Source organism: Chlorocebus sabaeus, chromosome 2 (assembly GCF_047675955.1).
Source record: "Chlorocebus sabaeus isolate Y175 chromosome 2, mChlSab1.0.hap1, whole genome shotgun sequence".
Classification (NCBI taxonomy): Eukaryota; Metazoa; Chordata; class Mammalia; order Primates; family Cercopithecidae; genus Chlorocebus; species Chlorocebus sabaeus.
The window spans coordinates 93,494,294-93,520,620 of NC_132905.1; the positions used below are offsets into that span (position 1 = coordinate 93,494,294).

Here is a 26,327-nt window from a genome sequence, read left to right on the forward strand (position 1 = left end):
GGCATGCTTATGTGGCAGACTTTAAGGTGTGAAAATATATAATTGTATGAAAAAATAATACATGCTGTAGAAATTTTGAAAATGCAGAAAAGAAAAATTAAACTGATCTGTAATCCTTGGTGTGCTTTAAAATAAAATTTATAATTCTACTGACTTAAATTTGGGGAACCATTAATCATCTTCATTAAGGACTTTATTTTTGGAGCGACTAACTTTGCATGTTGAAGCCAAAAGTTAAATTTTGGTGGTCACCTCAATCATTCATTGTGATGGAGAGGCATTTAAGTTATATTCCAGGAACTGGGATATTCCGGGGACTGGGAATGTCTTTTCTCATTGCAGTCACGTACCTGAGGCGGGGGGAAGCATACCTCTGGGGCTCTGGGACTCAGGTGAAGAGGGAGTACAGAAGCCTGGGAGATTCCTCTCTGCTCAGAACGTCGGTGCCACCCAATCCATGATGAGCAGCAGGGGATTTTAAAAAGGGAGCCGGAGAACAGACAGAGAGACAGTAAGAGACTCAGTTAGCTAAGAGAGCTAAATATCCCCCAAGTGCTTCTTGAAAAACTAACCCTTTGTCCCTAATGCCCTTGATCTTGATTTTGAAACCTACCAGAAGAATTTGGGTAGCTAGCATTTGGGCTTCTTTGCTAGATTTTGTATTCCTTTAATTTGTTTGTTTGATCTGGTTTTGTTTTAGAGATGAAATCTTGTTCTGTCACCCAGACGAGTGCAGTGGGTGCGATCGTAGCTCACTACAGCCTCAAACTCCTGGCTAAAGGGCTCAGCGATTCTTCCACCTCAGCCTTCCAAGTCGCTGGAAATACAGATACAGGCGCCTGCCAACACGCCTGGCTGGGTTTCTTTTTGTTGTTGTTGTTGGTAAAGTTGCACTTCACTATGTTACCCAGACTGGTCTTGAACTTCTGGGTTCAAGCAATCCTCCTGCCTTGACCTCCCAAGGTGTTGGGATTACAGGCGTGAGACACCGCCCCTGGCCCTTCTCTAACTTTTAACACAATTCAGAGTACCTATTAAAATGTATAAACACACACACTATATATATAAATATAATATATATATAAATATAATATATATAGTGTGTGTGTTTATATGTGTGTGTTTTTATATATATATGTATAAGCACAAAGTACCTATATAAACAAAGAGCCTATTATAAACAGATTATTTAGATTTTTTTCCCAAGGACTTTAAAACAGTTAATAAACTTCAAGTCAGTGACAAGTAAATAAAATAATGAGACAATTGGCTTGTTGCAGTCGTGAGTATTGATAAGCCAGTAGCTGTTTCCCTGCCTCCCTGGATGTCAGTGAAACTTTACATGGCCCATGGCTGGTCCGTTTCTGTTCTTTAGGAGAAACAGGTGGGAAAGAGAGCACACTGGAAACACGCCACTCCTAAAGGGATTTCTATTGTATGACAGTTTACTTAAAAAAATTTTTTTTTTAATCTGCCAGGAAAAAAGAAAACAAAGACGTTGCTCTTTACTTAAAGGCCTCTGTGGCGGCTATTCTGACCCTTCCAGTTTATTTGTTTGCCAAAAGCCCCGTAAACCCAGCCTCCTCCTAGACTGAGGTGGTGTTTTCTGGGCTTTTCCAGTTCCCAAGAGCTCCTCCCTCACTTCTTTCGCCTCCTGCTGTTCTCTTAACGGGGCCCCACCTCCCTTTGCCCCAAGGCATCTCTGCACAGGTCTCCGATTGGTGCACAGCACAGCCTGGCCTTTTAGGGACTGTTGTCGGGCATTTAAAGTGATAGGGAAATGGTCCAGTGGCTGCTTTTATCAACCAATCAAATATTTTCCTGACAGATCCCAAAATATTCCTGGGCCAATGGAAGGGGGAGCCCAAGATGCCTCTGCTGCTCCTTGGAGAGACAGAGCCTCTTAAGTTGGAGCGGGAGGGCCGGAGCTCAGTGGAGCCCTGGGCTGCCGCCAGCCCCGACCTGGCACTTGCTTGCCTGTGTCACTGTCAGGATTTGTCTAGCAGCGCATTCCCTAACAGGGGTGTGTTGGGGGGAGTCCTCTTTCCAACTGTCGAAATGGTTATCAAAGTGTTTGTTGCTACATCTTCTGGGTCCATAGCGGTAGGTGTCTGGTGGACTCTTTCTTCCTATACTCTTTTCTGAATAACTCAGGGTTGGAAGTATGGCCAACGTTGGCCTTCAGTTTCTTTTTCGCGTGTAGTCAGCTGTGGCTCTGCAATAAGTATGTGCGCCCTTTGCTTTCTGCATTTGATTTCATAGTGTAGAAAAAGCATGGAAAGGGTGTAATCTGGATGGTTGGGTGTGAAAAGGGATTCGAGGAAGGAGGCGTGCTTGACGCTAGAGTTTTTAACATGTGATTTGTGTTGTGTTGCCTTGTGAATATCATAGAATCAGGGACTTTTTTGTGTGTGTTTCTGCCATTCATTCTGCAGGGCTTAAACTAATTTAAAATTGCAAATAAACGACACTTTGTGTAACACTGTTTGGAGCGGATGATGAACCAGATTGCTAAAATGACTCCGGGGTGTAATCACTTGTATATGCCATGTAATGATGTAACCATACTGAAAGTATAAAGTTAGCATGTGTAATATATTGTTTGAGGAAAGTGATGTCACAGTGACCAGAGCAAACGTCTCTCAGGCCACAGTTATAAACACTCCAGGCATTCAGACGGCCCCAAAATAAGAGCTAAACGCCGACCTCCATAACAGTGCTTTGTCTAATTTTCTTGAGACCATCCACCTCTTCAATTCTGGCCTTCATTCTGTGCAGGCTAGACCTGCCATAAGAAATAGGGGTGATGAAGTGACACTTTTCTCTTTGGAAATGGGTAAGACTTTGATTTTAGGGTTGAACACATATAGTGTCTGTCTGTCTGGGACTGATATTTCGGCCAGCATTTTAGCAGCAGTTAGGCTGTGGAGAGAAAAAACAGTTTTATTAAACCCAAGAGTTAGAGATGAGCAAGGCGGCTGTTTCCTTTTATATCTAGTTTCTGGAGGATCTCGGGTTTCTGCTCGGATTTCAGCAGCCACTCTGCCAGAGATGGTACCCAGAGTGAGCCATTGGCTGGGGTGACAGCCCCAAAGGCAGCCGCTGAGTGCCACCACTCCCAGCCCCGAAAGTTCAAGAGGTTTCCGGAGAAGATGAGAAGAAAACAAGAGAAAATATCTTGGCTGTCCCTTCTGCGAAGCACAACTGATCAGCGATTGTTTTAGTGATCTCTAGAACAAGTTAACCGAAAAAGATGAGGACCCACTCCAAATGTGAAACTCTGCAAAATCTTTTGTGGCTATTGATGACTGCTGAAACTTTCAGTTGATCTAGAAGAAGTACGTTTTTTGGCTATTTGGATAAAAAATATTTTTTGGGAGGAAAATGGCTTTGGTGGGCTTTAAATATGTTGTTGATGCTCATTGTGGAAAACTTTATCTCTTACCTGCCAGTCCTCTAGGTAGTCTGTAGACCTGGTCTACATATTCTTCAGAAGACAATAAATAAGTTAGTGAATTTTTTAGGTTTATTTGATGTCTTGTGTTCTTGAAGTTTGGGCTTGTAATTTAGTTAGCTTCGGATGACCTGGAGACGCAACATTCATCCCAGGGTCTTGGAAAAGCCAAGTTAATTTTGGTTTCCTAAGCAAGTGTTTCAGTGCCATGTGTAACTGTGTGACCTTGGGAAAGTTATTTCACCTTGTTAAGCCTCAATTTCCTTGTCTGTAAAATGAGGATAAGAATAGTGCCTACCTCATAGTGTTGTCATGAGGACTGATGAAATGACGTGCTTCGGTGTCCCGCATGGTGTCAAGTGTTTATCAGCACTCAGGAAATGTTCTAATGATTAGTGAATGTTATTTATACTTACTAGCTACTATTAGTTAATATTAGTTGCTACTATAATTGTTACTTTTATTATTAGTTACTGTTAATATTAATTAGAATTTTAGTTATAATTATTAGTTACTATAATTATTAGCTAATAATATTTAGTAGATCGGGGTCTATGATCAGTATGTGTGAGAAGAATTTTCCAGAAGCACATTCGTGGGAGAATTTCTGCCTTAGCCATAAGAATGAGAATTGATTATCCCCACAGTGTCAGTGCTAATGATTTTTCATGGGTAGAAAAATTTCACTCAAAAGCTTCTTGGCAGGAAAACCCCAGAGTGGCTTCTTGTGCCCATGCTACTGTGTGGCAGTCAGTCTGCCAAGCCTTTCCTACTTATTTCTTCAGCCTGTACATTTGAAAAATGGATTCTTGCCTGACACCTCACAGTAAGGGCATTCTGACTTCTGTTGGTTGAATGAAATAAATGAGAAAGGAAAAGCAAATTGTAATCTCCTTTTGAGGAATTAAATACATGCAGCTGTGTATTACATCTCAATTTTAATAGTTGACTCTAAAGAGCTGTCGCACATTTGACCACGTTCTGGACAGATTTGGGTAAAGAGACCCTGGCGAGCAGGAGAGGGCGCGGGACTTCTCCCAGGACCCTCCTTTCTTCCAGAAGGCCACAGTGCGGCAGGGGGGACAAAGGGAGACAGGACAGTCCCTGCTGTCTCCAAGATGCACAGCCCCTGGAACTGATCTTTAAGGACAGACCCTCATGGTGGCTCTTGGGCTTCTCAGTCCTTTCTCCGTCTTGATTGACAGTGTAAACATCGTGGGAAAAATATGACTCTTGAATTAGATCAGTCTGAATGTCATTCCTGGAAAATTCATCCATTTATTGGAGCCTCAGCACTGTTATAAAATAGCCATCCAAATACCTATCTGGGTGGCCCGTGTGACAGTGCACTGGGATGGTGGTGTGCTGTATGGTGCCTGACAGTGTCGGTTTTCAGCCTGAGATACAGGATGCTTTTCCATGCATCCTCATCTTCCGTTCCCACCAAAACCCCATGAGGAACGCATTGTTACATTCAGTTTGCAGATGAAGAAATTGGAGATCAGAGCCCTTGCTCAGAAAGCAGCCTTCCAAGCTAGGATGGAAACACAGGTCGTCTCTGACTCAAATCCAGTGTGCTTTATACTACAGTACAGTGATCTCAGTTGGAAAGTCTCCTAACTGTACAAGACAATAAACGAGAGATGCCAAGTGAGTGGCATGAAGAGGTGCTGCTGTCAGATCACTCCGACAGAGTCTGGTAGTAACAGTGTCTGGGTGACTTTAGGACAGAGAACAGTACTTTCTTATAAGTAAATGTAACAGGATAGGAAAACGGAGTTCTCTGAGTGTTCGCTGAGGTCCCAAAGGCTCCAAACAACGACACACACCCCAAGTACCCCCAGATCCTACCCAGGACAGACAGTGCAGCCTGGGGGGCCAGCATGGGCCATGGCACCCTGGAGGGTGGACAAGGGGCAAAGGGGGAAAGGTGAAGAGTAGGAGTGTGTCCGTGATGGGAACTGATGTGGTGCTGTGCACACCCCTCCCTCTGGGCTGTAAAGGGAAGGACTCTTCCAAGAGCTGATGCTGTGTCCCTGGGAGTCAGCTCAGCAGGTGCTGTGAGGAGCTGCGCTTTGCAGGCCCAGAGGAGCTCCTTGATCAGGGACCCCGCGATGGGGAGGACTTTAGAGGAGAGGGGCCCCATGCTAGAGCCAGGACGTAGGGGTACAGCAAGACGACAGGGCCGGCCAAGTTAGCTCATGTGTTCACTCCCCTCTTCCCTTCTCTGGCCTGGATCCTAAGACCCTTTTCTGCAGGCTCCCAGCCCAGGCAGAGCTCAAGTGCCCCAAATAACCTGATGAGCAACGCACTGGGCCCTGTTTAAATGACTGGTGTTTGGGGGATCACAGGGGGTAAACATTTCATTTTTCTTCTTCTTTTTCTCTTTTTTTGGGGATGAGGGCTGAGAAACAGCACTTAACACAATGCCATGTGTCCAACAGTCCCGCAGTGGACCTGGATGCAATTGCCTGTCTCGTAAGGCTTAATTGTAACATCGTCTTCCCCTCCCATTGTCTCCATCTCTTTTTGCCTTTCTAATAGAAGAAACGTAAGTCAAGACTTTTGGAAATGTTTTTCATCTATTCCAAACTTGCGGAATAAAATAGAGCTTTTTTCCCATGCCCTGAGGCATGGTTGGTAGAATGGAAATAATGTTGGTGAGGTGGCTTGGACCTGGGCCAGCTGCTTCCCAGGCCAATTCAGGCTCCCAAGAGGGTATCTTAGAAGGCTTTGGAGAAAAAGCAGACAGGGGTTTCAACCGAATAAAGGAGTTGCCTTCTGAAGAGTTAATTAAAAGTAAAACTGCCTAAAATGAAGGCATCTCTACTCTTTGAAACAGCAAAATGATCTCTGAAAAGATCTAAGGGAATAAGTGCTTTATAAAATGGCATGAATAGTTATGGACAGGTTGGAAAATATGGGTAGAGAATGTGGTTAATTAAAATGATGATTTAGTCCAACAACCTGTCATCAGATCTGATGGGATTTTGTAATGTTGAAAATTCAGCTGTGAAGCTGTGGAATTTGGAGCAGTTTCCATGCGGAGGCACAGAGGCCAGGCATCCACAGTACAGCTGTTGGAGGAGGGCACCTTGGTGGGGAGCACTCGCCGCCTCCTTTGGTTCTCACAGGCGTGATCCTGGGGAATTACCGGAGTCCATTTACCAGAAGTTTAAGAGAAATTCCATCATTCCGCACCTTTCTGTCTATCTGTATTTATTTGTCATGCTTGCCCCAAACTGCAATACCTTTGTTGTCTTGAGTCTTACAGATTCAGTAAGTGTTGTATTGTGGTGAACAGAGCCTTTAATTTACTGATCTAATGTTTTTAGTTCCATTATCTTTTTTATATTGATGGTAAGTGTTAATTAAATTAAATGTGTGTTTACCATTTATATGTTTATATGTGATTTGTATATTTATTTATATAAACTTTTATAATATATATTGACTTTATGTCAATTTTGTTTTAAAAATTAACATAGTAAATATAAAATTTAAAAAAGTTAAAAACTACTTGGTATTAATTTATATAATATACTATATATACCATATATAATCAAATCACCATCAAGACCAAATTATATATAAATCATATAAATTATATATAAGTTATATCATATAAATTATATAAAAATCTTATATAGTTATATATAAAAATCTTATATATGATTATTAAATATTATAGTTATATATAAAAGTCATATATAAGATTATAATATAGTTGCACATATAAATCTTATATGTAAGATTATAATACAGTTACATATATAAATCTTACTGTATATAAGATTATTATATATTATATAGTTATGTAATTTGGTCTTGGAGGTGATTTGGTTCTAGGGCTTAAGTATCCAGATTTGTCTTACCTTTCCTTATATTATGAAACACCCAGCTGGGCAACGTGGGTCTTGGGTCTTGCCTGTAATCCCAGCACTTTAGGAGGCTGAGGCAGGTGGATCACTTGAGCCCAGGATTTTGAGACCAGCCTGGGCAACATGGTGAAACTCCATCTCTACCAAAAAATACCAAAAATTAGCCAGACATGGTGGTATGTGTCTGTAGTCCCAGCTATTCAGGAGGCTGAGGTGGGAGAATCACTTGACCCTGGGGAAGTTGAGGCTGCAGTGAGCCAAGATCGTGCCACTGTGCTCCAGCCTGGGCAACAGAGGGAGACCCTGTCTCAAACAAAACAAAACAAAACAAAGCACAAGAAACAAAATCCCCAAAGAAACACCCTAACACCCTATACGTGAGTCATTAAATTTGGCAAAAGTGAATAAAATAGATATTTTGGTTCACATATCTCTAAGAAAGGAGTTGAGTTTAGTTCAAAGAGGGTTTGCATCCAGATATTAGATTTGGGACAGGCATGCACCTTTTGCAGCATTTGTTTGAAACCCTCAAAGTGTAGTCCTTCTTGTAAACAAGGCACATGAAAATGACAAGGGGCTCTTGTGCTCTGTAAAACATTTTTATGAGTTGTTTTTATATGAGATGAGAAGCCGTTAAAAAATTGAGATATTAGATATTTTCATGTCAAAGAAAATATTTAAAGTTTTATTTATTTATTATTTATTATTTTTATTTTTAAATTTGAGACGGGGTCTTGCTCTGTCACCTAGGCTGGAGTGCAGTGGCGCAATATTGGCTCAGTGCAACCTCTGCCTCCTGGGTCCAAGCGATTCTCCTGCCTCAGCCTCCTGAGTAGCTGGGATTACAGATAAGTGCCACCACACCCAGCTAATTTTTGTATTTTTAATAGAGACAGGGTTTCACCATGTTGGCCAGGCTGGTTTCAAACTCCTGACCTCGGGTGATCCACCTACCTCGGCCTCCCAAAATGCTGGGGTTACAAGTATGAGCCACTGTGCCTGGCCTAAATCTGTCTTTTTTTTTTTTTTTTTTTTTTTTTTTTTGAGACGGAGTCTCACTCTGTCACCCAGGCTGGAGTGTAATGGCATGATCTGGGCTCACTGCAACCTCTGCCTCCTGGGTTCAAGTGATCCCCCTGCCTCAGCCTACCAAGTAGCTGGGATTACAGACATGTGCCACCATGCCTGGCTCATTTTTGTATTTTTAGTAAAGATGGGGTTTCACCATGTTGGCCAGGCTGGTCTCGAACTCCTGGCCTCAGATGATCTGCCCACCTCAGCTTCCCAAAGTTCAAGGTTTACAGGCCTGAGCCACTGCACCTGGCCAAGTTTTAATCTTACTCTTAATAAATGGCCATACTTTTGCCTCACTATCCTGAGTGTATTCTGTATCTATATTGTACCAATTAGTTCTGTACTTTTTTTTTTTCACCCAAACAAGCAGTTTAAGAATCTATTCACATGAAGGACTTGGCACAATGTATTGTGCAAAGTAGAGAGTCAATAAATAACTGTTGATTGATTATTCGTCTGATTACCCTTTCTTTCTCCTCCCTCCCTCCCTCCCTCCCTCCCTTCCTCCCTTCCTTCCTTCCTCCTTTTTTCTTTTTCTTTTTTTTTTTTTTGAGACGGAGTCTCTGTCACCAGGCTGGAGTGCAGTGGCACAATACCTGCTCACTGCAACCTCCACCTCCTGGGTTCAAGCAATTCTCCTGCCTCAGCCTCCCAAGTAGCTTGGACTACAGGCACGTGCCACCATGCCCAGCTAATTTTTGTGTTTTTAGTAGAGACGGGGTTTCACCATGTTGGCCAGGGTAGTCTCAATCTCTTCACCTTGTGATCCATCCACCTCAGCCTTCCAAAGTGCTGGGATTACAAGCATGCACTGCCACACCTGGGCCTTTTTCTTTCTTTCTTTCTTTATCTTTCTGACAGGGTCTTGTTCTATTAACAAGGCTGGAGTGCAGTGGTGTGATCATAGCATTACAGCCTCCACCTCCCAGGCTCAAGTGATCTTCCCACCTCTTGAGTAGCTGGGATTACAGGCATGCACCACCCCTGTCTAATTTTTAAATTTTTTGTAGAGATGTGGTCTCTCGACAAAAATTTGTTTGCCCAGGCTGGTCTTGACCTCCTGGGCTCAAGCGATTCTTCTGCTTTCAGCCTCCCAAAGTGCTGGGATTACAGTTATGAGCCACCGCACCTGGCCTGATTACACTTTCTGTCAGTTTCTCCCTGTGGTTATTAAAATGGGGTCCACAGAGTCTGCTGTAACTTATTTGCCAGTGTTTATAAAAGATGACATCACACATTTCCAGGAGTGAATTCTTTGAAGAGAGAAAATTGTAATTGCTTTTGTAATTGTTTATGGGGAAGGAGTTCTAAGCTTGAGGGATGGCCACGTTGTTGGTACGAAATGGCTACTGGCAGATACGGTCATTACACATTACACAGGTAGAGAAAGGATATTCAACCGTGTTCCTTTAGGTGTGACTACACTGCTCTCAGAGAGGAGCCAGGTATGAGCAGGAAAGGAGGAATCTGTGTGAGAAAAGGGTTGTTTCGCTGTGTGGCTTTTTTATGTGCTGGGAGAAACATCCTCCAGCTTTTTCTAGCCCCTACTTGTGCCCTTCCCCTCCGGTAATCTCTATGTGAGCTTTTTAATCTCCCGTAATATTTCTAAAGCTACTTTTAGTTCAATGTGACTAATACTCTTATTTTCATAACTGAGTGAAATGCATTTTAGTGTGGGTATACTTGATATTTGAATTTCATAGTAAAGTATCCTTTTTATTTTATTATTTTGTTTTATTTTTTAAAAAGTAAATTAAAAAAATTTTTTTTGAGACAGAGTCTCACTCTGGCTCCCAGGCTGGAGTGCAGGGCTTACTGCAACCTCTACCTCCCAGGTTCAAGCAATTCTCCTGCCTCAGCCTCCCGAGTAGCACACCACCACGCCCAGGTAATTTTTGTATTTTTAGTAGAGTCAGGATTTCACCATGTTGGTCAGGCTGTTCTCGAACTCCTGACCTCGTGATCTGCCTGCCTCGGCCTCCCAAAGTGCTGGGGTTACAGGTGTGAGCCACCGCACCCGGCCTTCTCTTCTTTTTTAAACAAAATTTTTATTTTATTTTTAAGAGACAGGGTCCTGCTTTGTCACCCAAGCTGGAGTGCAGTGGGACAATCAGCACACTGTAACCTCAAACTCCTGGGCTCAAGCAATCCTTCTGTCTCAGCCTCCCAAAGTCCTGGGATTATAGGCATGAGCCACATTGTCTGGCCTCTTTTTTCTCTTCTTTCCCTTTTCCCAATCCCTTGTCTTCCTAATTCTTACTTACTTTTTGGCCATTAAAGCTTTGCAAAAAATTAAAAGTATTTTGAAAACTGCAAAAAAGATACGAGAGAGTCTCTACTCCAATTAGGTCATGTTAAAAGACAACATTACAACTCATCTAGTTTTGTAGATTTTTTTTTTTTTTCCCGACAGAGTTTTGCTCTTGTTGCCCAGGCTGGAATGCAATAGCACAATCTTGGCTCACTGCAACCTATGCCTCCTGGGTTCAAGCGATTCTCCTGCCTCAGGCTCCCTGTAGTAACTGGGATTACAAGGCATGTGCCACCACGCCCGGCTAATTTTGTATTTTTAGTAGAGATGGGGTTTTTGCATGTTGGTCAGGCTGGTCTTGAACTCCTGACCTCAGGTGATCTGTCTGCCTCGGCCTCCCAAAGTGCTGGCATTACAGGTGTGAGCCACTGTGCCCGGCCGTTTGTAGATCTTAATTGGCTTCTGTGATTCCAGAATCTGGCAGCAGTCCAGGCCAAAAAATGGTTCACAAAGCTCTGCCCCACTACACGTGCAGGTTATATTTATTGCCAGAGAAAAGGAAATGACATTCAGAAAAAGGATGTGAGGTACAGATAGCTAGGTTGGTTCTAACTCAGTGTTTGCCTTATTTGAAAGTGGTTTAACAGTTGACCTTCTGTGATTGGCTAAAGCTTGTCTGCTGTCATTAACTGAAACTCAGCTCTGGTTACAAAGGCTAATTTCTAGTTAGGTTTTCAGTTTGTTTACGTACTAAGCTAGGTTGCAGTTCATTACCTAGGACTCCTATGGAGTTTTCTAAAGCCCAAATTTAGTTTTAACAGTTGATTATACAATAATTAATTAATTAATATATTTTTTGAGACGGAATCTTGCTCTGTCACCCAGGCTGGATTGCAGTGGCATGATCTCAACTCACTGCAACCTCCACCTCCCGGGCTCAAGTGATGCTCCTGCCTCAGCCTCTCAAGTAGCTGGGATTACAGGCGTGTGCCACCATGCTTGGCTAGTTTTTGTATTTTTAATAGAGACGAGGTTTCACCATGTTGGCCAAGCTGGTGTTGAACCTCTGACCTCAGGCGATCCACCTGCCTCGGCCTCCCAAAGTGCTGGGATTACAGGTGTGAGCCATCGCACCCAGCCTGATTATATAATAATTTAAACATTGATGATACTAAAATTTCAGAAATTAAATAGTCATTTTGTTGACCCTTTATAACAAAGAGGTGTGATTCTATTATTTTCCTTGTTTGAATACTTAACAAAGTTATTTGTGTTGTATAGTGTAACTAGAGGAAGGATTTAATTTTTGTACATGTAAACAAAATATTTTTCATAAACAACCTAATAATATTTCTCTACTCTTGACCAGATTAGGAAGAAACAGCAAGAAGTAGTGGGTTTTTTGGAAGCGAATAAAATCGACTTTAAGGAATTGGATATTGCTGGAGATGAAGACAATAGGAGGTGGATGAGAGAGAATGTTCCTGGAGAGAAAAAACCTCAAAATGGGATTCCTTTGCCTCCCCAGATCTTCAATGAGGAGCAGTACTGTGGGGTGAGTATGTGCTTCTATTAAAAATCCTGCTGTGTGTGTGTTTATTAGAAATTTTCAGGCTGAGGCAGGAGAATGGCGTAAACCCGGGAGGCGGAGCTTGCAATGAGCTGCGATCCGGCCACTGCACTCCAGCCTGGGCGACAGAGCGAGACTCTGTCTCAAAAAAAAAAAAAAAAAAAAATTTTCTAAAGCAGATTAATTTTGAGTCAGCATTTGAAATTGTTCACAACTGTCAGGTCATGATCTGTTTCTACCATCCAATAGCTGGATGGTAGATCCATTATGAATAATCAATATTTAAGATTTAGAAAAGGACAGAAACAATATCATGATGATTCAGAAGTTTTGGGGATTATTTCAGGTTCTTTCTTTTATTTTGAAGAATTGAGGTCACGTGTTCAAAAAATTATACATTTAGCTAGGAATTCTGTTCAGCGTTGCCGTGTGCACACATGTGTATCTGCGCAGGAACATGGTAAGTTTTCTGTCGACCAGGCTGGAGTGTAGTGGTGCAATCATGGCTCACTGTAGCCTCTTTCTCCTGGGCTCAAGCGATCCTCTCGCCTCAGCCTCCTGAGTGGCTGGGACTGCAGGAGTGCAGTACCCCACCCAGCTAATTTTTAAGTTTTTTGTAGAGACGGTCTCCCTACATTGCCCAGGCTGCTCTGGAACTCCTGGCCTCAAGTGATCCTCCTGCCTTGGCCTCCCAAAGTGCTGGGACTACAGGTGTGAGCCACTGTGCCCAGCAAGTTTTCACTTTTATAAAATTGACTTGTAGAAATAAAGTCTTACTATAGATACAAGATGAATTTGTATAACTTTAATTAGTTTGAAAACTGTTCTGGGCATTATGGTTATAACAACAATTTTGTTTTATACATTTGATAGTTCATTTCACCATAAGATCACTTCTTTTTTTTCCTGGAGTTTATAGATCGTACTTAATAAATCAAGTTGGAAAGAAATTTTTTCTTTTCTTTTCTTTTCTTCTTTTTTTTCTGAGACAGAGTCTTGCTGTGTCACCCAGGCTGGAGTGCAGTGGCGTGATCCTGGCTCACTACAAGCTCCACCTCCCGGGTGCATGCCATTCTCCTGCCTCAGCCTCCCAAGTAGCTGGGACTACAGGTGCCTGCCACCACGCCCGGCTTATTTTTTGTATTTTTAGTAGAGACGGGGTTTCACCGGGTTAGCCAGGATCATCTCGATCTCCTGACCTCATGATCCGCCCTCCTTAGCCTCCCAAAGTATTGGCATTACAGGTGTGAGCCACCGTGTCTGGCCTATTCTTTTCATTTCTACCTTCAGAGAGGTATTTGTAGTTTATCTTACGAGAAGCTTTGCTTAATTTGCTTTTCTGTGGTCTATGGACACACTTACAAAAGTACATTCATGAAGAACAGGGCTTTGTTTCCAGAAAGTAAGTAAAAATCATTATTTTTATCGTGTGCTCAGATTTTAAAAGGAGACTCAAAAGTTCTGAAGGTTATGCAGGCTTAAAATAACATTAGTCTAGATAGTCAGTGTCCTTTCTACTTGATTAGAATGTATATAACTATTATTTAAGTGGTCTCCCTGGCTTCTGAAGATTCTTGGTAAACCCTGTGCCATACCTGATGATGGCAGAGGTGGAAGGAGACGCCAGAGAAAAGCAGTAGATTTCAGTGGGCAGTGAGGGGATTGGGTGTCAACGGTCGTCCTCAGTGCCTTTGTGCCTCTGCCAGTTTGAACTTCTGCTACTCTACGCAGAGCAAATGAAGATATTATCCTGAGAGCCAGGGTAGACAACTGTTAGACTGAGAAAGGAGACACCACACTGGAAGCCAGGCACAGTTGAGGCCAGGCTCCCCGCCTGACAGAGGAATGTGAACTGGAAAGAGCAGACGCATCTGTTGATGACAAGTTGGCATCTGTGCATTTTAGCCCAGGTAAGGGCCAGAGTGCCTGCCTGGGACCAAGATAGCCTGGGCCTGACTGAACACAACCAAAGAGGACCTGGATCATTCAGTACAGAGGTGCCCGTTTAGCAGAGGAACGAGTGTCTCCGGGCACTCAGGGCTGTAAGGAAACACAGGATGCAAGCCTAATTAGGGTGGGGAGAGGGCTTCTCAACATATTGATGTTACTGAACAAACTATGTTATGTTCCTAAAATTTATTTTGAAATATGCTGTATGTGATAAGAAATACATAATTTAAACAGGAATGATACAATGAGCGACCACTGTATGCACCATTCAGTTTAAGAAGGACAGGATACTATTACCAGAAATGTGGAAGCTCTCTGTGTGCTTCTCCCTGATCACATCCCTCGGCCTCTGCACCAGTGATAGTCATTGGAAAGAAAAGGTCTTGCTCTGTCACTCAGGCTGGAATGCAGTGGCACGATCATGGCTCTCTGCAGCCTCAACCTCCTGGACTTGATCAATCCTCCTGCCTCAGCCTCCTGAATAGCTGGGACTATAGGTGTGTGGCACCACACCTAGCTAAATTTCGTATTTTTTGTAGAGATGGCATCTTCCTATGTTGCTGAGGCTGGTCTTGAATTCCTGGGCTCAAGCAGTCCTCCTGCCTTGACCCCTCAACGTGTTAGGATTACTGGTGTGAGTCACTGTGTCCAGATGTTATTTTTCATTTAAAAACCTGTGTCTTCTTTTACCTCCCTGAATATGCACATAGTTTACTATGACACATGTGTTCCCATTGCAATCCCCTGTTCCCAAAGAAATAGAATTTTCTTCTAGAGAGCCTCTCGTTCATCTGGGAAGCTCGCTAGGCTTGGGCTCTTCTCTGCGGGAAATGTTTCAGTTTCCTTAATGAATGGACTATTTAGATTTCTACTTTTTCATAAGTTGGTTTTCATAATTCTGTTTCCATAAATTCTAAGACGGCTAGTTTGTTTGTTTGTTTGTTTTTTAGAATCTGGGTCTTTGTTGCCCAGGCTGGAGTGCAGTGTTGCCATCATGGCCCATGGCAGCCTTGAGCTTGTTTTTAAGTTTTAAAGTCTAGTATAACATTTTTTTTCAAAATTAAGAGGAAGGTACAGAAATTTCCTATATACCCCCCGTTCCCACACATGCAGAGCCTCCCCCGTAATCAACATCCCCCAAAGTTTTAAATAAGATATTCTTAAGACCTGTTTAAAATAGGTAGTTATGTCCTCTCTTCAATGTTTCTATTGTGTCTTCTCTGATTTTTTTTTTTTTAATTTATGTTGGTCATAGTTTTTGTTTGTTTGTTTGTTTTTGGTCTTTCGGCTTATTGATTCTTTCTGATCTCTCTATATTTATATCTTTATAGCTAATTTTTCTCTTATTTTTAAAATTTCTGCTCTTGCCTTTATCATTTGTCGCTTCTGTACACTTTGTTTTTTTTCTCCCCTTACCTTAATGTTCAGTTAGATGCTTAGCTCACTTTTAACCTTTTTTTCTTCTCTAATGTAAATATTTAAGGCTAGACATTTCTCACTGAGTACTGTCAGTTCATTCCATATATTTTGATAGACAGTATTTTGTTTTGTTTTGTTTTGTTTTGTTTTCACTTTATTTATTTATGATTATTTTTTGAGATGAAGTTTTGCTCTTGTTGCCCAGGCTAGAGTACAGTGGCCTGATCTCAGTTCACTGCAACCTCTGCCTCCCGAGTTCAAGTGATTCTACTGTCTCAGGCCTCCTGTGTAGCTGGGGTTACAGGCGCCACCATGCCCGGTTAATTTTTTGTATTTTTAGTGGAGACAGGGTGTCATCATGTTGGCCAGGTTGGTCTTGAACTCTTGACCTCAGGTGATCCACTGGCCTTGGCCTCCCAAAGTGCAGGGATTACAGGCGTGAGCTACCATGCCCGGCCTGCAGTATTTTCTTTATCGTCAAGTATAAATGTTAAAACATTTATACCTTTCTTTTTTGACCCATGCATTGAAATTATGAGTATATTTGGAGTTTCTTCTACTTTGTTATATGCTTTCAATTTTTCTCAGCTTTGCAGTTTTTTTAATCTTTTCTTGATGTAATTTTACTTACTAAAGTCTCTCTTTTCTAATTTTATTTTGCCCTTTACTCAATTCAAATAATCTATCCTTTTAGTGGTTAACTTAGCTATTTTAACATACATACTTAAATTAAAGATAATCAGTATCCTTACTTTTGTCCCAAAGTTTTTTTTTTTTTTTTTTTTTTTTAAAAAGACAGAGTCTCACTCTGTCACACAGGCTGGAGTGCAGTGGTGCAATCTTGGCTCACTGCAGACTCCACCTCCCAAGTTCAAGCAATTCTCCTGCCTCAGCCTCCCAAGTAGCTGGGATTACAAGCACGCACCACCATGTCCTGCTAATTTTTTTGTATTTTTGGTAGAGATGGGGTTTCATCATGTTGGCCAGGCTGGTCTTGAACTCCTGAACTCGGATGATCTGCCCACCTTGGCCTCCCAAAGTGCTGGGGTTACAGATGTGAACCACCGCACTAGGTCTGTCCCAAACATTAAAAGGGCCTTTAGACACTTTAACCCTGATCACTCTGTCTGTTTACATGTGTTTGGTTTTTCAGTATTTCAGTTGGCCTCTCATCCTGCTCCACAAATTAGGCATTTCTCTTTATTGGTTGTACAGTCAATGTTTGTTCAGATTTAGATTTACCCACATATTTACTATTAATTTTATCTTCTTGAATCTCAGATATTCCATCTGGAATTATTTTCTTCTTCCTGAATACATCCTATAAGTTTCTTTAAGTGAAGGCCTCTTGGTGGTAACTTCTCTAAGGTTTTGTTTGTTTAAAAAATGATATTTTCGCTGGGCGCGGTGGCTCACACTTGTAATCCCAGCACTTTGGGAGGCCGAAGTGGGCGGATCACAAGGTCAGGAGATCGAGACCATCCTGGCTAACACGGTGAAACCCTGTCTGTACTAAAAATACAAAAAATTAGCCGGGTGTGGTGGCGGACACCTGTAATCCCAGCTACTTGGGAGGCTGGGGCAGGAGAATGGCGTGAACCCAGGAGGTGGAGCTTGCAGTGAGCCAAGATTGTGCCACTGCACTCCAGCCTGGGCGACAGTGCAAGACTCTGTCTCAAAAACAAACAAACAAAAAAAATATTTTCCAGATGACTGTCTTTCTTTCACCTTCATGCTTGAAAAAATAGTTTTACTGAGTCTGGAATTCTGGGCTGATTATTATTTTTTTCTAAACACATTGAAATTATTATTTTACTTTCACCTGGCCTCTGTGTTGCTATTGAGAAGTCAGCTGTCAGTCTCATCACTATTCTTTTATTGGGAAACTTTTTTTTTTCCTTTTTCTTTTCCTCCCTTTCTTCTTCTGTCCATCCTTTCTTCTTTTCTTCTTCCTCTTCCTCTTCTTCTTCCTCTCTTTCTGGTTGCTTGTAATAGTATTTCTCTATGATGTGTCTAGGTTTAGAGTTATTTTTATTTATCTAGTTTAGAATTATTTACTGGGCTTCCTGAGACTAAGGGTTGTTATCTTTCAATAAGTCTAGAAAATTGTTAGTAACTGGCCAGGCGAGATGGTGCATGCCTATAATCCTAGCACTTTGGGAGGCCGAGGTGGGAGAATTGCTTGAGCCCAGGTGTTCGAGACCAGCTTGGGCAGCATAGTGAGACCTTGTCTCAAAAAATTAAAAAAAGAAAATGTTTAGCAATTATATGCTTGAATTTAGGTTTTCCCGTATTATCTCTATTTGCTTCTTCAAGAGCTCCTATAAGACATTTGTTAGAACTTCTCACTGTTTTCATACAGTAATATTTCCTCCATATTTTTCATCTCTTTTTTCCTCTCTAGATTATTTGTTTGTTTGTTTGTTTATTTATTTATTTAAATAGAGACAGAGTCTCACCATGTTGCCCAGGCTGGTCTTGAACTCCTGAAACAGTCTTCCCTTCTCTGCCTCTTACAGTGCTGGGATTATAGGCATGGGCCACCACCCCCAGCCTGGATGATTTCTTTGATTGCATCTTCCAGTTAGCTAATTTAGCTAATTTACTCTTCAGGTGTTTTTGTTTAATCCACATATTGGGTTTTACAATTCCGCTATTATATCTTTTTATTTTCAGGAGTTCTTTTTGGTTCCTTTCTAAATTTGCTTGGTTGTTCTCTCTAGGTATTTACTCTGTCTTCGAGTTTTTCTTTTATTTCACTAAATATATTAAATATAGCTGTTTCATATTCTTTGCCTGATAATTCCAATATCTGATTCTGATTTTTAATTCCAACTTCTGTTATTTCTTCTTGCTCTCACTCATGTTTTCTTTTTATTCCCTTATTTATATTGTAACTTTTGACTTCAAACTACTCATTTTTAAAAACTTTGTTTGTGGCTATCAGTCTGTTTTGTGCTGCTATAACAGAATACCACAGACTGGGTAGTTTATAAACAATAGAAGTTCATTTGGCTCATGGCTCTGGAGATGGAAAGTCCAAGATCGAGGGGCAGCATTTGATGAGGGCTTTCTGGCTGCGTCAAACATGGCTGAAGGCATCACAGTAGCAAGAGAAAGGGAGAGATACAACTCCGAGCTTCAAGCCTTTTCATAAATGTCATCAATCAGTTCATGAGGATGGCCCCCTTATGGCCTCAACAGCTCCCCGTAGGCCCCACCTCCCAACACTGTTGCACTGGGGATTAAGTTTCCAACACATGCTTTCTGGCGGATACATTCAAATCACAGCAGTGGATACTCTTTGAGGCCTGGAGTTTATTTCTGCATCAAACTTAGACACCTCTTAAACTCAGATTTCCTTTTAAGATTTTTTAGGATCACACATGGCATGGGAATTTGAACTGCAACCTCTCATGAATTCTACTTGTGGTTGTAAATTCTCAGAGGAGAATATTTTCCCCTCCACCCAGAAGCAAAGTTGAATCAGGGAAGTTTCCTTCCATTCCGTTCTGCCTGGCAGGGTTATTTCTCATTCACATTTACTTTGAAGGCACAACCCTCTGGAGTTCTGGTGTGTGTGCTTATGAAACTCCCCACCTTGACGAGGCTCTGGGCTTTATCTACTTCCCCCTTTTTCCTCTTCAGTGTCAAAGTGATGATAAAGGTGTCGTGTGTGTGTCAGAAACTCTCAGCATGTATGGTGGCTTTGGTGTGTCCTTACTCTCAGGATTCACGCTCTCACTGGCCAGAGTCTTTTCTGCCAGCTCAGCAGTGTATTTATACTTTTATTTTTCTTAATTGGGTTAAAAAAATTTTTTTTGAGACAGCATTTCAGGGCCTCTAATCTGCCATAATAGCAGAACTGGGAGTTGAAAACCTGTTTTATGTTCATTATTTTCTACATATATTTGGTAGCATCAAGTCAAAGATAATGATGAATTGTTCTTCAGCCTTCTGAAATTCTGAAGAAGGTATTTGGTTTTAAATTGAAGCAAAAGACTAATTCACTTAACTATAAGAAAATCTTTCTTGCCTTGAAATCTAGAGTTGGCTAACTAAAGAAGTTTTCAGAACTTTATATATGGAATTTTTGGGAAATAGCATAGATTTACTTTATTACATTTCACCAACTTAATACTACTACTACTACTATTAACGGAGTATCTCATGTAATCTTTTAACAATGATTAGTAAGCGTGTACTCTGGGAATCAATCAGAATTTCTGATACCAAAGTTCCTGCACTTACTCATGTTGTTATATTCCTTTCAACCAAGATTTGAGGCAGCTTCCAAACATGTATTCAGTATAAAAGAATAAAACTGGCCGGGCGCGGTGGCTCAAGACTGTAATCCCAGCACTTTGGGAGGCCGAGACGGGTGGATCACAAGGTCAGGAGATCGAGACCATCCTGGCTAACCTGTTGAAACCCCGTCTCTACTAAAAAATACAAAAAACTAGCCAGGCGCGGTGGCGGGCGCCTGTAGTCCCAGCTACTCGGAGGCTGAGGCAGGAGAATGGCGTGAACCCGGGAGGCGGAGCTTGCAGTGAGCTGAGATCCGGCCACTGCACTCCAGCCTGGGCCACAGAGCGAGACTCCGTCTCAAAAAAAAAAAAAAAAAAAAAAAAAAAAAAAGAATAAAATCCGTCTCAAAAAAAAAAAAAAAAAAAAGAATAAAATTAATCACTGAGAGACTTGAGGCAATGGATAGGAAAACAATAAAGCTTTGAATAAGAGTAACACTTTGAATAAGTGGCTCACACCTGTAGTCCCAGCACTTTGGGAGGCCGAGGTGGGTGGATCATCTGGGGTCAGGAGTTTGAGACCAGCCTGACCAACATAGTGAAACCCTGTCTCTACTAAAAATACAAAAATTAGCTGGGCATGGTGGCGCATGTCTGTAATCCCAGGTACTCAGGAGGCTGATGCAGGAGAATCGCTTGAACCTGGAATGCGGAGGTTGCAGTGAGCTGAGATTGTGCTACTGCACTCCAGCCTGAGAGACAGAGTGAGACTTTCTCTCTCTCAAAAAAAAAAAAAAAAAGAGTAACACACAGGAATACATAATATTTTTTTTCTCAATAGCTGTGACCTGTATTTAGTTTTAAGCTTTTTTTTTTTTTTTTTTTTTTGTGAGACAGGGCATTGCTCTGTTTCCCAGGCTAGAGTGTGATGGCACTATCACAGCCCACTGCAGCCTTGATCTGCCAGGCTCAAGTGACCCTCTCACCTCAGCCTCCCAAGTAGCTGGGACCACAGGTGTGTGCCACCATGCCCGGCTAATTTTTGTATTTTTTGTAGAGACAGGCTCTCACCATGTTGCCCAGGCTAGTCTTGAACTCATGGGTTCAAGGGATCCTCCCATCTTGGCCTCCCGAAGTGCTGAGATTAGAGGCATGAGCCACCACGCCTGGCTAGTTTTCAGCTTTTTTACATACACTAAGAGTAGGGTGGGCAAAGAACAACGAAGTTGTTTTGTGTGTGGCCCTGTTAAATGAGACAAATGCCTGTGACTTTGTGAGCCTTTTTGCAACACTGTTGAAATTGCATCAAGGCCCTGATGACAAAGATTGGCAGTAGTAAAGTAGCCTGGGGGAATATTGTTTATGTTTTTATTATAAAGACTGAAACTCTTCTAAGCTATTGACAGCTACGTTACTGGGAAGGTGGTGTAGGGCTGGACCTGCCTGGTGAAGGACTGGCCCTGGTAGGATCTGGATGGGCTGGGAGCTTCATTGGGCATCAGATTTCAATCCACTACCAAGTTTCCGATCACTCCAGTTGTTCCCATTTTGCCAAAACAGTCGCCCTCTGTGTCCCCGATGGTCTTGTGCCTGTTCATATGGGGAGGGCCTGAGATGCATCTGGGCCCTTAGGGATACTTTAATCACAGTGTAGACAGCCTGTGTCATCTCAGTCTCAGCTGATCAGGGACCAAATGCTTAGGGCCAGATTATAAGTAAACTAGGTGGTGGTGTGAAACTTGGAAAAGCCATTGACTGTGTATATTTGGGTCCTGTCAGCAATTCCCGGACATGGGTAGGGGTGTGTGTGTTTGTGCTCTTGCTGTGGTATACAGGCACAGTGAAAGTGTATGAAAACAAATGTAAAGTTCATGCTTAGATTTCTTAACTCTGGAGGTTAGTCATCTTTGACAAAGCAAACTGGGATGACTTTTTGTGTGAGCTTCCCACTTAAGAACTAATAAAAAGATCCGTTTCCATAAATAAACTGGCTCACAAGTGTGCAGTAGTTTTAAACTTTCTTTTTCTTTGCTTCAAGGATTTTGACTCTTTCTTCTCTGCAAAAGAAGAGAATATTATTTATTCCTTCCTTGGTTTGGCTCCTCCTCCAGACTCAAAGGTGAGTTGGAACAAACTCTATTGGATTCAAAACAGGTAATACTAAATGAGGGTAGAAATCTGCATCCAAGACTGTTTCATAAATGATGATTTTTAAATTAACATAATTTTAGTACACTTCTTATTCTGATGAAGTCCTATGCATAGAGAGAATGCAGTTTTTACTAAAAAAAGTTCCAAAATTATGCTTTTCATGTTTATGCTATGTTTTCACCTTGTTATGGTAAATTTTATAATACCTAAGTTAGGCAATATCATTACTTTGAATAAACTTAAGTGCATTCATTAAATATGTAAACATTTGAGCTCCCAGGTTGTGTTTATACAATTATTTTGTTTTGAATTGATTTCTCATATAGCTTTATATGAGTTAATTTCATAATGATATATGCCCTTATATTATTTCTATTTAAATGAACCAAACTGCATTTTGGTCTCACAAAAATGGGACAGGTAAGATCTCGATTCAAGAATAAGGTAGGTTTTTTCAGGTTTTTTTCTTCCAGTGATGTCTCATCTTTGATTATGTATAATTAAATAGAGAATTATGCTAATAAAGCAGGAACTGTGAATTTGACTTATGTGCATGTTTAATTCATGAGACTTGCTAAGACTTGCTGATGGATTGAATGTGGATAGGGATGGATTCCATGATGACTTCTAACCAGTGGGTGTAAAAATCTGCTCTGAGAGAGGACCATATTGACAAGAGAAATTAAGTTTGAGACAGCTGAGCAAAGAAGTGAGGTAGGCAATTGTATGCTGATCTGTGTCTCTGCAAAATCTGGTTGGAGACACACACGTGGAATCTGTGAGTGTGTAGATGGAGCTGAAGTTGTGAAAAGTGGATGAAACAAAGTAATGAGAGAGTTGACAGGAAGGAGACCAGAGTGGGAGTGGAGGTGGAGCTTCAAGTTTAAAGTTACCTGGAAGATGAGAAACCAGTTGAGGAGGCTAAGATGGAGAGTGGGGAAGGCAGGAGGAGACCAGGAGCGTGTGGTGTCACGGACGCCCAGGAGGAGCTCGGCTCTTTACAGAAGAGGGTGATGTAAGTTGTGAAAATGTGGCTGAGAGATTGCGTCAGGTGAGGCCATAAAGGTGACCACTGGCTTTGACGACATGGAGGTCATTAGAGGCTATGACAGAAGTAGTTTCTGAGGAGAGGTGGAGGCAGAAGCATGTGGTCTATATAGAGTGGTCTACGGAGGGCTGGTACTGAGAACGAGGGACTATGCATAGACAATTATTTTGGGGGAATTTTCCCACAGAGTGAAAGAGAACATGGCAGACATCATTGTTTTAAACAGTGTCCTATTCCTCCCCACTACTGGAAATTAGGGCAGAGTTCCTTGAGTCCCTGCTTGCTGCCGATTCCCTAGCTTCCTCTCTTCTCCCTATGTTCTGGAAAGTTCCCCCATCTCTCTTCTTTACCCAGGCTCAATCTCTCTTCTTAACCCAAGTTCTCTTTCAGTAGACATCTCCCATATTCCTACTGCTTCTCAATCCCCTTCTTCCAGACCCCAGACCTGTGGGTGATAGGAGGGGAGAGTCTAGTTTTTACAAAGGCCCACTAGCGGGTTATCTAAACAAAAGGGAATTTTCTATCCTTGGTCAATAATAATGTGGCAAAGCTTTGAAATGACTTTTTCTTTAACCTTTTGTAGGTCAAATTCTTGACAGAGTTACTGTCTTCACCAAGAGTCCCAATAAACAGAAGGGGGAGAGGGTAGTAGAAAAATGTATTTTCTGTCTGTTCACCACAAATTCCAGGAATCATGTTTTCCTTATTTCTTCCCTTTGTGATATCTTTTTATTCTTTTTTTTATAGCATTAGAATATTTTTTTTCATGTGGCTATAGCCTTCATGATGATCATTTAAAACTTTGATACTCTATCACACTGATGTATCATAATTGATTTTCTTATTCCTATGTTTAAAATTTTTACTTATTATTGTGTCATAAACATGTTTATGCTATTATGGTATCATTAGTGTCATCTAAATATTTTGTATAACATTCCATCAAGTTGATGTGCCATACATTAAAAAAAATTTTTATTCACTTATTTATTTTTTAGAGACAGTGTCTTGCTATGTTGCAAAGTTTCTCCCCTAGGAAAACACTAAAATGCTTTCGTTCTCTATATACTTGCCTTGTCTGAGCATTTAATGCCAATGGAACCATACACTACAGGGTCCTTTGTGACCGGCTTCTTTCATTTGGCATCATGTTGTCAAGGCTTGTCTGTGTTGTACCAGGTGTCAGCACTTCTTTCTTTGTTAGGGCAGACTACTATCCATGGCGTGAATGGATGGACCACATTTTATGAATCCGTTCATCAGTGGATGGTTATTTGGATTGTTTCCACGTTTTGGCTATCATGAATAATGCTGTGATGACCATTTGTGTATCTTTTGTTTAATTGATTTCTAATACTTCTACAATTGCTGCTTTGCATCAGAATCTCTTGACAATTTAAAAAAATTCAGATGCCTGAGTTTTACTCTAGACTTACTGCCCCTAAATCACCAGGGGAGAGGACCAGGGATCTACATTTGCAAAAAGTCCCTGAGTTGATTCTGATGCTTACTTCTATTTAACAACCACTACACTGGAGACAATACATAATATTCATGTATATGCTTCTCCAGAATGAATGTGATATCATATTTGCTTTAGTTAAGAAACTCAAATAGTGCAGGGAAATTGTAAGGCCACTTTATTCCTTTCCCCATTCCTGATTCTGCCCCGCATTCATGAATTTGGTATCTCTCTTTCGACAAGCAAGACATCTTTTTGTGCTGTATTTTCAATGCCTAATTGTTATATTTTATGAAATTTGCTTTTTTCAAATACACCATGGGCATTTTATTAATATTTTTAAGCAACAACAGTAGTAGCAGAAGCAACAAGAACAAACTCTTAGGTCAGGCATTGTGGTTCATGCCGGTAATCCTAGCACTTAGGAAGGCAGAGGCAGGAGGATAGTTTGAGCCCAGGTGTTTGTGACCTGCCTGGGCAACATAGTGAGACCCTGTTCTCAAAAACAAACAAAAAGGAACAAACTCCTAGCGGGCTAGCAACTTAACAGATACTGTGAGGCTCCAAATGGAATTCCAGCCATTAAAAAAAGTAACTCATATAATAGCATTTAATAGATGTCAAAGAAAATATATGGGTAAGTGAATAAAGAGGCTGAAAAGTTCAAGTAGATTGCTCCAGGTCACATGGCTCATCATCTGTAGACCTAGAATTTGATTTCAACATTTTCTGATTATTAACCCAATATCCTCGTCACTCCCTTGTGTTTAGGGCTACATTTATAGAAAATCTATCTACCCTTAAATCTGTTAAAATTAAAAAAACTCATCTGTCACATATGGAGGTAACTATCACCCCAATATTTTACTCTAAAATTAATAATTAAAAGAGAAGATCTAAACTTTTTTTTTCTGCCTTTTAAACAAGAATCTATAATTCTTTCCTGGTTGTTGAGAGTAAACTTTTTTTTTGTAGGTCAAATGTCAAATAAATGATAGAATTAGAAAAATAACCCATTTGCCAAAGCCAATGTAATAATTGATTACAGCATAGCTAATGAATGGATAATAAAACTGGGTAAAAGGCATTAGGTGAATTTATTTCTTGGGGGAATCAGATAAATGTCTTGTGCTAAAGTATTGGCCCCGCCAAACATTATTTGCTAAATTCAAGGGGGAAACTGATCTTTATAATAAAGAGATCTATTGGTCACAACCTTAACAAAGTAGCCCAACCACTGTCACTACTAATGGGACTCACTGATGTCATGATCTGCCTGTTGCAAACATGAAGTCCATAGTCTCACCAGTCAAGTGTTCTTGCTAAAGCCTTTCCCCTGCATGCAGTCCAGTCTCCAGCTCCAAGTTCTAGCTTATAAAAAACACAGAGGAAGAGGAACAAGTTAAATAATATCACAAAGAAAGAATCAGACAAAACAAAAATTTGGAACAGTCTTCAAGATAACTGACCCAGACTCCTAAAACATTCAGTGTCATGAAAGATAAATAAATAAAAAGAAGTGGAATTGTTCTAGACTAAAATAGACTGAAGAAATATGAGAATCAGATGCAATTAATACTTTTTAAGAGATTCAAGTCTAAAGAAAGTAATTGTAAAATATTTACTGCAGGCAACTCGGGAAATTTGGAAAGAAATTGGATATTACATGACATCAGGGAGTTCTTTTTAGTTTCCTTAGATGTGATAAAAATACTGGAGTCATGTAAGAGAATGGCCCTTGTTTTTAGAAGACAATACTAGAATATTTAAGGGTGCAGTTTCACAAGACACATGAAAAATGTTAGCAAGTGTTCAATCTG

General features: G+C 41.0%; 1 protein-coding gene across 10 annotated transcripts in view; it reads left to right on the forward strand.

The window, feature by feature from the left end:
• The window catches only part of GET1 (guided entry of tail-anchored proteins factor 1), a 134,522-nt gene that overhangs the window by 75,980 nt on the left and 32,215 nt on the right, over positions 1-26,327 (forward strand). For 9 of the 10 annotated variants that reach the window (XM_037984813.2, XM_037984817.2, XM_037984818.2 and 6 more), the window contains 2 exons: positions 12,030-12,215; positions 21,885-21,965. In XM_037984813.2, the coding sequence (XP_037840741.1) occupies positions 12,030-12,215; positions 21,885-21,965 (267 nt within the window). Of the gene's footprint in view, positions 1-1,813; positions 2,104-12,029; positions 12,216-21,884; positions 21,966-26,327 lie in introns of those variants that run through there. The other variant, XM_007968241.3, reaches the window with a different exon arrangement.